The following is a 16,196-nucleotide window of genomic DNA, read 5'->3' as shown; positions in this document are numbered from 1 at the left end:
GCAAAATATCATGTGGATTCAGAATGAATATTTAAATAATTTGTGTATTGCCGTTTTGCATGATGTAGTCAAAAGTTAAACCATCACTGCATTTGGAGCGCCATAACATGCCACGTTAAGTAATAACATTGCAATATTTATGATAACGTAATAAACAAACAACCACTGTGTTCTTCCTCATCAATCCTTTTAATAATGATGATTTTGTACACCCTACACACATTTAAATATTTAAAACCTTGATCAATCGATGCTGAACTCTTGGTCATTTAGTCGTCTTTCCAGACTCATAGCCAGAATCCTTCAGTGACCAACGGAGACCGATACCAGCTCCTTGCAACAATGAAAGGATCATTATAATCAGCAGGGATGACCTCAAATAAAACCAAAAATCAACATCAAGAGCTCCTTTTCTATATCTTTGGTGCCAATAAATGTACAGAGCCTTGGATGTCATCTTTTCAGTAATTATTATAAACTAACAGTTACTATAAGTTTATGCTTACAATTAAAGAATGCTGGAGTAAAGTTAATCAGGTTAGAAATCATTGTTTTATTGACTTGCTGATATATTTATGGAGCATCTGTCTACAAACTCTTTGTTCTTCTCTTGAAGGATCATTATGTAGACATGAAAAGAAAACCTCTCAGGAGTCTGTGTGCTGGAGATCAAATGCAGTCTGCACACGAATCTTCTTCTACCGATTCAAAGATTAACATATAAAGACCAGACACTAAAGTATTTTTGGGGAGGGGGGCGGGAGATCCTTTCACCGCAGCTTACAGCAGTGAAACAAAGATTTTAAATACTTTATTCATGCATACAAAAAAAAAATAATTGCAGGCATAATTACCCTGTAGTCACTGGCAGTGACAAAGAATATGGGTTGGAAAGCCAGCCAGATGATGCAGGTGGTGTACATTGTAAACCCGATGAACTTGGCCTCGTTGAAGTTTTCTGGACACTTCCTCGTCTTGAAGGCGTATACGGTGCAGAGGATGATGAGGATGCAGTTGTAGGAGAGTGACGCGAGCATGCTGCTGTCCTTGCTGACACACTTGAGGGTGACCACGTCTCGTCTATCCGGGCTAATTTCCTTCTGGATTCCGGGAAATTCAGCCAGGAGCCAGATAAGGGCCACAAGCAGCTGGCAGGAGATGAGACCACAGCATATCGCCACTTGGGAAGCCGGGCTGATGAAGCGCAGCCGCTGGGCTCCATCTCTCACACTGCTGAAGATCCTAGCAATGCGGTTGGTCTTTGTTAGCAAGGCAGAGTAGCATACAGCAAATGAGGTCCCCAAGCCAAGTCTTCGCAATGTGCAGACAGCAGTGGAAGGTTTTGTAATATAGATGAAGGTCATGCTGTAGCACATGAGAACTCCCATTAAGAGGATGTAGGACAGCTCACGTCCACTTGCTTTGACTATAGGGGTTTCATTGTTCTTAACAAAAATGCCCACAACTGCCAGAGTACACATTATGCCCAGGCACGAGATTGTAACAGGCCCGATAGCCCAAGCATCCTCCCAGTGGATGTACTCTTCAGGCAGATCATAACACCCGGTCAAATTAGCCAACGGCCACTGACCAAAACTGCAGTCAGCACAGGTGTGCTCGTCGTGCAGGTACTGGTAGGACTGGCATGGGATGCATATCCAGCAGCACATGTCTCCAGGCTGCATGCTCTTCACCTCATTCCTTTTGCATGGGTCACTGCACTGGGAAGTGGGAGTAGCCACGCCAAACCAAGGTATCGAGCTGGTGTTCAGGATCAATATGTTGTCCCAGTAGCCAACTTTCCTATATAGAAATTTGCCATTTTCTTTGTGGTAGTTAAAGATGTTGTAGCGACTGATGCTGTCGCCCATAGTATCAAAGCGCACCATGCTGTCTGTGTCCGCGGGTCTGAAAGGAGCTGGTGGAAAGCAGAAAGACAGCAGTGCATACAGTTATTTACAGTAATGCTAAATGTAACATTTCCGTGTACAGCTGACTTTGTAACTAGATGTTATTCTTTTTTTTTTAAATACTACAGCTGTTTTGGGAAATGAATCTGTTTAAATGATAACAATTATTAATGCAGATCTAGTCCAGATCATTTTCTTCCCTCCAACTATGACTTGACCATTTGTTATGACTCCAATCCTGACATCTCCTCTCTCTTCTTTCTTTAAAGCCTTTTACTTTCGAACTCTGGTCACATAGAATGTCACACTCATTGGGAAAGCTCATTCGTAAAAACAAAGTAACCCAGCAGAGGCTGCATGTCTTATTGCTTTTGCCACTACAGTAAACACAAAAAGGAACATTTTCTCATCAGTCTTTAGCATTAAGAGTTTCCTACTCAGCAGGATATAACTTATCCACCTTATTTCTCAATCATATTTTGCTTTGAATTTCAGAATTTTGTTGAAGACTTCCGAGCAGGTATTCATCCATCCATCCATCTTCTTCCGCTTATCTGGAGTCGGGTTGTGGGGTTAGAAGCCTAAGTAGGGATGCCCAAACTTCTCTCTCCCCAGTCACTTCTTCCAGCTACTCCAGGGGAATCCCAAGGTGTTCCCAGGCCAGCCGAGAAACATAGTCCCTCCAGCGTGTCCTGGGTCTTCCCAGGGGTCTCCACCCTGTGGGACGTGCCCAAAAGACCTGACGATTGAGGTGTCCAGGAGGCATTATAACCAGACTCCTCTTGATGTGAAGGAACAGTGGCTCTACTCTGAGTTCCTCTGGGATGACCGAGCTTCTCACCCTATCTCTAAGGGAGAGCCCAGACTCCCTACGGAGAAAACTAATTTTGGCCGCTTGTATCCATGACCTCATTCTTTCGGTCATGACCATAGATGAGGGTAGGAACATAGATCGACCGGTAAATCTGTCGATCTCCCGCTCCTTTTTTTCCTCATTCATGAACAAGATCCCGAGATAAACTCTTACAGTTGGGACAGGACATCCTCCCCAACCCAGAGAAGGCACTCTACCCTTTTCCAGCTGAAGACCATGGCTTCGGATGTGGAGGCACTGATCCTCATCCCGGCAGCTTCACACTTGGCTGCGTACCACTCCAGTGAAAGTTGTAGCTCATGACCTGATGAAGCCAACAGGCTGCTTTATGCAGATGATGTGGTAATAAACAGAAATGGTGACAAAGGGCAGGCTTAGCAGAGTCTGACTCTCACTGGAAACAAGTCCAACTTACTGGTGGCAATACGGACCGGACTCTGACACCGGCCACACAGGGAGCACTATACTCCCGGAGAATCACTCACAGGGCTCCCCAAGGGACACGGTCGTACACATTTTCCAAGTCCACAAAACACATGTAGACTGATTGGGTGAACTCCCACGCACCCTCCAGGACCCTACTGAGGATGTAGAGCTGGTCCAGTGCTCCACAACTGGGACAAAAACCACACCGTTCCTCCTGAATCTGAGGTTCGACTATCCGATGGACCCTCCTCTCCAGAACTCCTCAATAAGTTTTTAAACTTATTGAAGAGGGGTCACCCTTAAGAGGCTGTCACCAGGTTCTGCTTCCTCATTGGAAGCCATGCTGGTGAGACTGAGGAGGTCATTGAAGTATTCTACCCACCTGCCCACAGCATCTTGAGTTGAGGTCAGCAGCACACCATCCCCACTATAAACAGAGTTGGTGCCGTATTCCTTCCCCCTCCTGAGACACCAGATAGTGGACCACCGGAGCCAACTCACTACCAGTGAGCCAACTCACTCACCATCAGTGGATAGCTCTCTTCACCTGAGTGTCCAAGACATGTGGCCGCAGATCCTTTGACACGAATACAAAATCGATCATTGAACTGTGGCCTAGAATGTCATGATGCCAAGTGCACATATGGACACTCTTATGCCTGAACATGGCTTTCGTTATGGACAATCCATGACAAGCACAGAAGTCCAACAACAGATCACCACTCGAGTTCAGATTAGGGGGGTTGTTCCTACTAACCACACCCCTGTCACTGCCCACATGAGAGTTGTCAGTTTCCCCAGTAGAACAAGGGATATTGTTGTAAGAAATAATTTTCAAAATATCCTTTTTTAAGTATAGAACAATCCTGACTTGTGCTCTCCTCAAAGTTTTCAATCTTCTAATGGTAGAGGAAAAGGATATTTCAGGTGATCTTTTGCAGGCTGCCCGCAGAACTGATGTCAATAAAAATCTATCTGTATTCATAACCCGACTCAAACCTTTCTGACTCTCCCAGACTGTATGAACTCAGTGTATATCCAACACTTGTGTGGCCTCTTTGTAGCCCTATCTTTATTTATTTATTTTTATTTTTTATGTGAGTTTCCATGTGTCTCTTGTGACTTCTGGTAAAGTTTTCTGCATAAAATAATATTGATGTATTTTGTTTTGGTTTTTGTTTTTATTATTTTGTGGTGTGATAAATGTTCATTGAAAGGATAATTCTTTGAGTTTCTGCATTTTATTATGTTGATATTGTGTACAGAATCAGTTAACCATACATCCATCCATTTTCTTTACACCTTGTCCTTAGTGGGGTCAGGAGGGGTTTTCTGGTGCCTAGCTCCAGCGAGACATTTCGGGCAAGTTACAGGGGTCACCCTGGACAGGTCGCCAGTCTGTCGCAGGGCAACACAGAGACACACAGGACAAACAGCCATGCACACACACACTCACACCTAGGGAGAATTTAGAGAGACTAATTAACCTGACAGTCATGTTTTTGGACTGTGGGAGGAAGCCGGAGTACCCGGAGAAAACCCACACATGCACAGGGAGAACATGCAAACTCCATGCAGAAAGACCCCGGACCGGGAATCAAACCCAGAACCTTCTTGCAGCAAGGCAGCAGTGCTGGAATCAGATAACATTTATTACATTTTTATTTAATTACATGTGCTATAGAAATTATAGAACTTTACATGCACCCATCTTAAGGGTGCATAAAAGCTTAATTTAAAGAGACGTTTGAGTTTTCTGAAGTCTGGAATGACTGTAACGGAAAAGCTGAAATGATATGCAGAAAACTGGATAATATTGCCCGTTTTCTGTTTGAATTTTCCTCTCATTTACACTGAGTCAAAGTTCTGTCTACAGTCTTTAATATATACATATACAACCACTAGGGATGCAAAAGATTAACTTAGATATGCGGATGCACACGCAGATGCATATGCAAATTGGTGGAGCAGCTGTGAAAAGATCAAACTTTGGGCCTTAAATTCAGAAGGATGAACTGACTCATATCATGCACATTGCTTTGTTTATCTAAAATGAATCAGACAGACCACAAAACAGTGATTCACAATCCTAACTTACATAAATAATTGCATTAAAGTCATTTCGACAGTTGCAAAGAACCAAAACCTTTTGTGGCAATCGGCAAGCTTCTGCCTTAATTCTGTCTGGATATTATCAGAACTGACAGAACCCATTTCAACTGGTTGCTATCCTGGCACTGAGCCAACTTTTAAGCATGCAATAACACAAAAGATATTTTTTTTCTGAATTAAATTTCTAAAAATATCCATGCCCATAATAAGTGATGGTATACATTTCACCTAAATAATATTTTAATACTTACAGTTCAACTCTTGCATGTTACCACGTTAGACTAAGATATTTTGTACCTGTGTTTGCTGTCGGCAGTTTACTCACCTTCAAACTTAGTCTTCAGGATGAACTCTTTGTAGAGCCTTTTTCCATTACCTGGTTTCAAGGCCTCACAGCCCTTAGATGTGTTGGAGCATACTGCTTGCCTCATGTTATGCAGAGCGTAGGCCATGGCATAAACAGCGTTCACCACAAACATGATCTTGGACTCGTGCTCAAAGGTTCTGTCTCGTAAGCTGCGTTCACTGCAGCTGGCCTCCTGAAGGCTGCAGGCGAAGTGGTGCTCCCAGAACTCCTTAAACCATGGGTTCCTCGTGTTGGTGTATGGGTTCAGCTTTGTGAAATAGTCTTGAAACTCTCTGATTGGGTAGGAGGCCAGTTCAATGGTGAAAGCCCCATCTGCTGCAGTCTCACTGCCCCTCACCACACTCTCTTGCGCTCCCCATCCATCACTGGCCACCCAGATAAATGAGGTGTTCATTCGAGCAGCAGCTGACAGCAGTTCGCGGGCGTCCTCGCTGCGGGTGAACAGGATCACCACCTTAGCACTGGACTTCTGCTTCAGAGAGCGGATCACGTTCTCGTAGCCCTGCCGGTTCATGGAGCGACTCACTTTGGCTGACGTGGCGATGCAGATTTGGTGCTCGCGGGCCTCCTGTTGGAAGGCATCGATGCCAGTCTCGCCATAGTCACCCTCTGACGCAACTGTCGACACATAGGACCAGTTGAAGTACTGCAGGATGTCAGCCATGGCCTTGGCCTGGTAGAAGTCTGGGGGCACAGTGCGGGCGAAGTAGTCATAGCGAGATTTGTCACTGAGCTTTGCACTTGTGGAGGCGTAGCTGATCTGAGGAATTTGGAACAGACGTAGGAGGTTGGCCACCTGAAAAAGTGGAACAGAATTTTTATAAGGCTTTCTTTGCAACGTTTAAAACATTTATTGCATAATCCTTTATAGAAGAAAAATCTCTTGAGACTCACTGTGTGATTTACAAGACAGACTTGTTACATACATCACAAAGAACATAAAAACAATAGTACAAACTACTGTATTGACGTACAGTGCCTTGAAAAATCTGGTTCGCTGTCCTGTCTTTTTTTTTTTTTGCCATACATCCCATTTTGACAATAGGCTAAAATTATTATGTTTTAGGTCATTACATAAAAGTCAAATAAAATACATTAACATTTGTGTTTGAAATGTGACCAAAAATCTCAGGCCATATAAATAGTTTGTCAAGTAACTCAATTATCTCAAGGATCCTTTTTCTGGTGGGCCTAGTTTTTACCTTGCAAATGCATCTGTGTTGCAAGTGCTTGCAAGTGCTTCTATGTTATATGAGTATTTATGTATCATTTCTTAAACCTTTATTTACTAAGTTTAGTAGACAAATATGGTTGCTAGACAAAGTAAAAAATAGACAATATTAAAACTCAATCATTTAAAATTGTTGTGATCTGTGTTTTTCTGTGTAGTTATTTTGAGATTTTATGTGTTTAGTCCCGTTTTTCCTGTGAGTCTCTGTCCTGTCTTCCCTGTTGATTGTTCCCAGCTGTGTCTAGTTCCCTGATTACCCTCTGTGTATTTAAGCCCGCCTGTTGTCTGATCCTTGTTGGATCCTGGTCGTTTGTCGCAAGTCAGATTGCAGTCGTTCAGTCATCTAAGTAGAACTGTGTAGTCCTAAGTGTTTGTGTAGTTGTCACAGTAGAACTGGCTTAAGTCCTGTGTCGGCGTCAGCTCTCGTGCTTCAGTCGTTTGCTACCAGTGTTAGCTCTGTTACCTTTCACTGTGCTGCCTACTTGTTTGGACTGTTCGAGCTGAGTTCATCATTAAATTCATCATCTTCTGTACAACCTGGGTCCTGCCAGCATTTCTTTCTCACCACCTCACCTCAACTTCATGACAAAAACAGATTTTTCTTATTTAGTACAACAAATTACAGTATCTGCTAACATTGCATGCATGTAGCACTCTCTTGTCATTCTTATCGTTTCTTTTATCAAATTTAGAACAAGACAAGTACTTTTTTTGAAAAGCCCTGCAGCTCATTGAGTGTTGCTGTTGCCATCTCTGCAGCCTCTTTCACTTTTCATCAAATTTGTAAAAACACAATTTATGTCATGTCACATTTGTGCCATATTTTGTCCAATCATCCGTCTTTTATTATGCCAACGTATGTAAATGCTGTTGAGTTTTCTTTGTAGCCTTTTCCTCACTGATCACTTTGTGATACGCCATTCATTTGATCCTACGTTATCTCTGTAGAAACTACGGCTTTAGCTACACAAACCAAATGAGATCATGTCTGTTTTTTGATTTCAGATGGTTTCATTAGAACTGGTGCCAAGTGTTCAGTCAAGAAGACTCAATTCTAAATTTTAATTGAAAAGTGTTCATTTAACAGTGAGCATACTATATTTGGAGCAGTACACCTTTTAAAATTCAGCGGTGACTATGTGTTTTTGTTTTTTTTTTATCTCAAACTTTTTTCTATGTCAGGAAATGTCGGTTTTGAACGAGGTCGCAGAATCACAAAATGCCTTCATTGGGTGTTAATATAAGCAACTGTTCACACATAAGGATTTTGTGAGAGTACATTTTCCTATACAGCTTTTGTTTTTTCAAATCAAGTAGTGTTATCTTGAAATACCTTTGCATCCTTCTACCCAGACTAATATACTGATTTTCTTGTGAGTTTGTTGGCACTGTGGCCACCCGGGTGAATAACAAATCCTTTTCTGAAACCTCAGTGTGCAATCCATGTTAAACAAGAACCTGCTGAAATAATTGTCATGCACGGTTGAAACAAGAAATGTCTGCAATTACTTTCTCGCAGAGCATTGTGGAGGCATGACAGGGAGTCAGTAAAAACTTGTCATTCTGCAGCATACCTCAGGAGACACAGTAGTGATTAGTGAGAACCCATGGGCTTCAATATGGCTGTTTCCTCCCTCAAGCATCATTGTATGCCTGGAGGTTTTCCAAACAAGGCTTCCCCACAGATCTAATTGGAAGCGTCTACACTCACACTGAGTGCCATTCAGCTCACTCATTCTGCCATCACATTATAGTCTATTTACAGCAGAATCACTTTTTTTGTGTATGATTAATTCCCTTTGCTTGTTATTTAACAACCTATATTGGAATGTCAATCAGTTAGGCCACTAATTTTAAATTAACAGCGATCTCATGTATTTGCCGAGGAGCTCTCCTTAAATGTCATCGGCTTATTAAATGAACTTTAGCAATTGAGTCAGACGAACATGAGAAGGATGTCAGTTTTTGTCTCTGGAGAGACTCAGTCACACGTTATTGTTATTATTTCCATTTTAAAAAATCGGACTGCAGTAATTATGCAAAATCAACTTTTTGAGCTGCATGTCATGTTACAACATCATTTCCTCATCAAACACATACACTGTGTAACCAGAAGCTCCACCCTGGAGCTGCAGTCACCAGTCGAGTTCCCACCCCACAGAGTACCCCCTCGCCTGCTCTGCTCCTTTAAACTAGCGGCAGCAGCAATTAGAAAAACCTGGTAGAAATGAAGCTAAAAGCCCAAGTTCAAGCTGGAAGACTCCGCCTCCGCTGTTTCGCCCATCGCTGCGTCATGCTCGTCTCCAACCTCAGCGCCGGTGTTACGTCAATCCGCATTTCTCCATCAGATACGGTTCCCCCTGCGTCTTCTTGCCGCTCCGCCCCGCCCACGCGGCAAAATACGCCAGTGCTCGTGATGAGCACTGAGAAAGCACGCGCGTAGGGAACTACGGACACTGTGAAAGCTCAAACAAGGTTGTCACTTTCTTCACGTTTTTGCGGGAAACGACGGTAAGACTGGGGTGGGGACGGCTCGTGTTTCAGTCAGCGTTAAATTTGTTGCTTGTTTGGTGTTGTAATCAGGCATGTTGAGATTAGGTTATGTTGATAAACCGTTACAATGGGTCAGAAGCTTCTTGCCTCATATAAATTGTAAGTTAGTGGATTGTACATACAGATAGCTAATTTTCATATTTCTGAAATAGGAACAAACATCACTGAGAGTAAATAAAAGTGACGTTTGCAAAAAAAAAAAATCCAATTGGGAGTTTTTACTGAAATGCCTATGTTCTGTTTTGAAGTTATAAATGTTGTTTTTAGTACGTATACAAGAAAAAAGGGAGAAAGCCTGTCCTTTCATGTTATTTTCAACTACAACGTAGTAAGTTTTTTGTTATTCGAAACAAAACTTTATTAAACGGTAGAAATAGACACCGTTAGTGTCCGTAAGTGTAAATAACTGTTGAACTCTTTCATGTATGGTTGCATTGCCGGTATGTATTAAGTTTGTAACTTTGTAACATTGTTTCTGTCTAGCGATAGCGCTCTAATGTGTTGTTTTAAGGTAGAGTATGTTTATGTTAATTAGATGCGAGGTTATCGCGAGGTTATCAGGTGCGCAATTGGTAGCCTAGATGTACGCATATAGGTGTGATGATCGGTAGAAATTGAATGTAGTGTATTTTATGCTGCATATGATCACATATGTACTGTATTTTTTGTCTGGATTTCAGTTTTACCCTTTTAATTGTCATTAAGCCTGCTGACAACTTCCTTCGGTCTTCAGAGTCGTGACATGAGAAAGATGTTAGAAAGCCTTTGCATCAGACATGCACAAGTAAAGACAGCCTACTTGCAAACTCATTATTGGTTATTGTAGCTTAGCTTAAAAACTATATAAATAGTACTGTTCTAAATTTGTTGTCAGAACAAATTATTTCATTTTATTATAAAAAAAAAACAAACCAAAAAAACTAATTGATTTAATTATTGGAAGACTTGCATGTTTTGGTGTTAATATTTCTTTCTCCTTATATGGTTATTTTGTTTCCTCTCCTCAACAGCTGCATCCAGACACTCCTGAACTTTTCCTGGAAAGCAACTAGGCATCTTTAAAATAGGTGTGTACATTTGTTTTTGTTTTACTCAACCTGTTAAACCTTTAGTTTAAATTAAGAAATATGTGGTGTTTTCTACAATAACATAGGCATAATGTTTTGTTAAGTGTCTTTCTAGTTAGCATGGACACCGATAACAGTGGATAAACGGTTTTCCTGTAATGTTTAGTTGATTGACAGCATGAAGAGGTTGATTGACAGCGCTAAGACTATCCTCCTGTCTCTGATTGGTTGGTTTTGGTTGGGAGTGATGGATTTCTTCAGATGGAAATGGTAGCTCAGGGGAAATGGAGGAGTTTTTATTTTCACAAATTATACGTCTCGTGACATTAAATCCTGACAGGGTGACTTTATTTTAACAAATATGCAAAAAATCAGTGTATGTTTTTATTTTCAAAAGAAAATATTTGTGTATTGTGTATGTTAGGGGTGCACCAATAAATCTTCCCCAAATCCTTAATTTTGAAGATTGGTGATCCGCCAATACATGTAAAAGTGATTTCATCCACTGATCTTATCTACCTCAGCAAAGATCTAAACATCAACCGCTTTCCTCTCCTGTTAAGAGACGTTTGACTGATAGACCGGCCCACCAGGTCATGTCTCCATGTTTGCAGTTAGCAATAGTCACCCCACTGTTGCCAACCCACTGACGTTTTCTGCATTTAGCAATATTCAGACAAGACAATCAGTATTGGCCAAAATCAGAATTGACAAGTCAAATTTTTAAAGATTGGCCAGAAATCTGCAATTGACACTCCTAGTGTAGATTTTTTTAATCAAAATTACTCAACGTTGTTGTTTGTGAAAGAGGTATTAGCAATTGGTGAGACACTGATGAGAAAGGTGATATGCTGCTGTAATGTAATTTAGAAGCGTTTCGTAAAAAGTATGTTCATAACATGAAGTGTTTCTGTGTTAAATTTGAGTATCCATTCTCTTAGTTTACAGATTTTCTGGGCTCAAACCCTGAATGAGGCCGACTGACATGACGCAGACGAAGGTTTGCAGCTTTGCATTCCAACCAGATGGTTCAAGTCCCTTAATGAACTGAATGACTGGGAATCCATGGAAAATTTGAGCCTTTTGAAGTTTAAACGTGATTGATCATCTCATCAAACCTGGTGCACCAAGAACCTTTGCGAAGCACAAGAACTGGTCACAGAACATTTCAAGCTCTTGGTAACTGGACCTAAGAGTTGGATTAACCATTTTTTTGCAGAACATAAACATAAAATAAACTGTTTTGTTTTATGTTCACAGCGACTAGAGGTAATGAGAGCACACACTCATGAATACAGTGTCTTCCACTGTCGTTGGCATTAGGCTGGATTTATGTAGCATTTGATTTTTAACTAAATATTTATACCTGTATTTCATTTATTTTTTGGCATTTATTTTGAAGTATGTTGGTCCTGTTTACAACTATTATTTTCATGTTCCAAAGCAATTTTTTGTATGTTCCATCTTATAGTAATCAACAAAACTGTTTGACTACAAAGACTAGTCAAGATTGCTTTACATTTAATTTATACGTTGAAATTTGTATAGTAAAATGCAATAAATTAGTTGTGACGTGCAGAAGATAATTAGCAAGCTCAAGAATATGTTTAACTCTTAAATATATAATAGCAAAGGTTAGTTATAAAGACTAGATGACGTCAATTTATGGTCTTAAATTGCAAAATAAAGTCTGCAAATTGATTGTAGAATGGTTTCATTTTTACATCACTTTGCATGATGAGCTACTTTCAATCTAAGTGTTTTGTGTTCTACAACTACATTTACTGTGGACTTAGAATTTAGTTTTGTTTCAAAATTATGTTAAGAATATATTAAATACATTAACTTTAATATATTTTACACTATAATTAATATATGGTATAGAATACAGACTTCAATGGTTTGGAAGACAAAAGTATTTGTAAATGTCCAAAGTTTAAAAAAAAAAGTTTGTGAATATATCACAAAAGAGTAAAAAGACAGAGAATTTCAGTTTTGGGTTAACAAAATATTGATAAATTTATACAAAAAACTGTTAAATTATGGAAAATATTTTGATGGAAATTTTGAAAAAAATAAAAAAATAAATAAAAAATACAGAAAATGTCCTGGTAATTCTCTGCCAGGATATTTTCCAGTTTGTTTGTTTTTTTTGCAGAATTTCCGTCGGAAGTTTCCCGTAATTTAACAGTATTTTATTTCAAATTTTTTTGTAAAAAAGCAGGGAAATTGTCCTCGTAATTTTCTGCCAATACATTTTCTGGTTTTTTATGGAATTTCCAGTGTAATTTTTCTGTAATTTAACAGTTTTTTCCCCCCGTAATTTAACATATACAAACTGTTAAATTATGGCCCACCACCACCACTTGAGGCGACATTTCCCAGTGTCAATGGAACCGCTACATGACCTGGTTGTTTTCTATGTTAAAAATTTAACATATAAAAGCTGTTAAATTACGGGGGAAAAAATCTGTTAAATTACGGAAAAAATTCAGCTGGAAATTCCGTAAAAAAACAGAAAATGTACTGGCAGAAAATTACCAGTACATTTTCCTGTTTTTTTACGGATTTTTTTTTTTTTACTGTGTGTATAATTCACAATTTTTAGGAACTCCAAGCAATACAACCTGTTTCTGTGGTTACCGGCCTTCGGTCAGCTCCACTTTTATCTTGCCATGAGGCACAGGGAAGAAGATGGTTGGATGGTAGAAAACAAGACATCTCTCTAAAGCTCAGTGCTGGAAAAGCAAAGAGTAGAATCTTGGAGGTCAAATGATATCCATAGCAACCATTACACACTTTCTACATGCCATGAACAAAGGATAAATACATGGAACAGCTCCTTATGCCAGCTGTTTAGTATGGTGGAGTGCCTTACTATTCTTCCAAAAACCCAGAGAACCTTGTTAGACTCTAAATAATCATGAACTCATCATGAAAACCATCAGATATAAAATAAATACCAAGTTCACTCCATCAGAAAACTGTAAATGGAGTCTTTTAGTTGGATAACAATCCAAAACACAAAGTCAACTTAACACACTTGGTCAAATTAACGTAGAAATGGTTCACCAGATACAAACTCAGCAGTTTTCCATGGCCAACTCAGATTACAGAGCTAAAAATCATATTAAAAAAAAACAAAAATTGTGCCGTGAGCAGGAGAGAAGAGAGCAAAAAAGAAAAGCCAGGACTCTAGTTAACTGACTGAAGATGAATACATGAACTAAAAGCTGGATCATAGACATTTTTAATAAGCGTATTTAAAATGTCTATGATTCCTCTTTGCACAATGTTGTGCAAAGAGGAATGATCAAAAATACCTGGCTCTCCAAACTTGTGAAATGTAATAGGAGAAGACTAAGTGCTGTCCTACTTGCAAAAAACGAGTAGCACAAAGTCACAGGAACATTGTAACTTGTGACCTTGTTAAAAAATATCTTAAATGTAGTTTTTTGTCTTCGCTGAATGCATGTACTGAAGTTATAAGTTGGATTTTTCTAAAACAAGTGATGCACGATTATCCTGATGCAAAAGGAAGTGTTTTTATGTTGGCAAATTTTAAGCATCTTCACCAGTGTGACAGCAAAATTGTCTGTATTTAGTATTCCTGTCAGTTTCTGTACCTGTGACAATGGAACCCCTGAGTAAGGTACTCTGTCAGTGTGAAATAAGTATGAAATTATTCTCTTAAGCATCGTAGTTAATGTGACCAGCTTTTGGACATAAAGCCAAACTTTTGTACTTCATTACACAAAAATCAAAACAAGCAAAACAAAGTTTTAAATTAAACAAAAACTGAATTATTTTTGTCTAAAAATACTGACATTAATTAACCTTGTGCCTAAGTTTGGGGTCTGCCTGAGTGTGCAGACCCTAAACCTGCCCGAAACAATAAACTGCAAAAAATGCAGGTCTGCTCCAAGCTCCTGAAGGGGGGTAAATGGAGGAAATATGATGTATTTAGGTATGCAAATTACAGCTATGAATCGGTTTTTTCCACTGGCTCTCTGGAATAATCTCCCCGCAGGGATCATATTGACAGATGCAATTTCATCCTTCTAACACCTCTTTAAAGACATTTCTTTTTAAGCAGACTGTTCCATGCTTCTAAATTAAGTTATATCTGTGCTTCATATATATTTATGGTTTTTTTTTTATATTTTATTTAATTACATCTGTGCATTATTAAATAAAAATGCATTTTACTTGCTTTTAATCTCCTTGCACTGTTGATACTTTTGAAGGTAATATGTTATTATTATTATTATTATTATTATTATTATTATTATACATGTTGTTGTGACACAGTAATTATTGTGTACGAAGCTGATATTAAATCTATTTTTAAAACTTAGATTCTCACTAAGATTCATTCATTTAATTCACCTATCTATTTATGTATCTACATATTGAGAGTTAAACTATGAGCAGCTCTCTGTCAGTCAGGCAGTCATATTTGCATCATGAGGTGGTTTTCTCTTGCTGGGTTTTTCTGGAAGGTCTCCCTCAGTATATTCTTGGAAAAGCCTGACAGCACACCTTTCAGGACGGCACTGAAGTGTGTGACAGCAGCCGTCTGTTCGTCCTCATTCAGTATTTCCCCCCCTATTCTCAGTCGCAAAGCAGCAGCCACAATACTTGCTCAGGAGAACCTGATTGCACTACATCGTTTCTTAAAAAAAATGTATACTCTGGGATTCATGATAATGAAGACGTGCCAAAGTAGATGATTGTACGCTTTCCAGAGAGTGTTTTCGTTTTGCAAAACAGACTGCATTTGGAAACGTTTTAAAAAATATTAATGATGACCTTATTAAAACAGAATGTTATACTATTGTAATTATTTTTACCACAGTCTATAAAGTTGATGTCTTGTTTTGGTTCCATTATTCAGAAGGTTCATTAGAGAAGCTGTATGACTCTCGCTCTGCAGTGTTCCCTTTGTCCAGCCAGAGTCTCTCAGCAATATCAGAGTCCCTGCTTTTATATGCAGGGAGAAGCCGCTAAAATACGGAGACCAATATTGAATACAGAGAGTCTGATTACTGAAGCAATAAGTCAAGATGAAAGCCTGTACAAAGTCTTTTCTCTTTGATTTTGATCACCCAGGAATGACTCTCATCGAGGTTGTTTTTAACAATCTTCTGCCACAGCCACATATTCAACAAAGTGCACACACAATCAATATTAAGTATGTATCCTGTAATTTATAATTAATGACACTATCATATGTTTTCCTGTCTAAATTTTCAACAAGCATCTGTGTACAAAATTAGCTAAAATGATAGAAACGTGGTTTTCTTTTGTAAGGTATGTAAAACAAAATACAAAATAAATCTCAGTAAGAGCTTGTTTTTCCCCAGTTTCAGCACCAAAAGGCCTTAATCAGACCTATACTACAGTTAAAAATGAGTCCTCACAGCGGAACTGTAAAGGTTACTGATAGTCCATCAATAACAAGAGCAAATGAGCCACTGCACTTTGCTTTAGGCCAAAAAAAAAAAAAAACATATTTGGGTAACTTAATGGTAAGATCAGGGGAATGGGATCCCAGTTTAGTGTTTCTGCAGAAGCACTATGGAAAACTGAGACACAGATGCAACCTCTGGAAGTCTCTTACTCATATGTCATGTGTCTTTATTTTTCATTTAAC

The 16,196-nt window shown here is 39.3% G+C and overlaps 1 protein-coding gene across 2 annotated transcripts in view; it reads right to left on the bottom strand.

The window, feature by feature from the left end:
- The window catches only part of grm2b (glutamate receptor, metabotropic 2b), a 34,860-nt gene that overhangs the window by 4,638 nt on the left and 14,026 nt on the right, over positions 1-16,196 (bottom strand). For both annotated transcript variants that reach the window (XM_008408722.3, XM_008408721.3), the window contains exons 3-4: positions 5,648-6,485; positions 855-1,918 (exon numbers count right to left, since the gene is read on the bottom strand). In XM_008408722.3, coding sequence (XP_008406944.2) covers positions 855-1,918; positions 5,648-6,485 — 1,902 coding nt within the window. The remainder of the gene's footprint in view (positions 1-854; positions 1,919-5,647; positions 6,486-16,196) is intronic.

Source organism: Poecilia reticulata, chromosome 5, assembly GCF_904066995.2.
Source record: "Poecilia reticulata chromosome 5, P_reticulata-male-v2, whole genome shotgun sequence".
Taxonomy (NCBI): Eukaryota; Metazoa; Chordata; class Actinopteri; order Cyprinodontiformes; family Poeciliidae; genus Poecilia; species Poecilia reticulata.
This window is presented reverse-complemented; position numbering and strand designations above follow the sequence as displayed.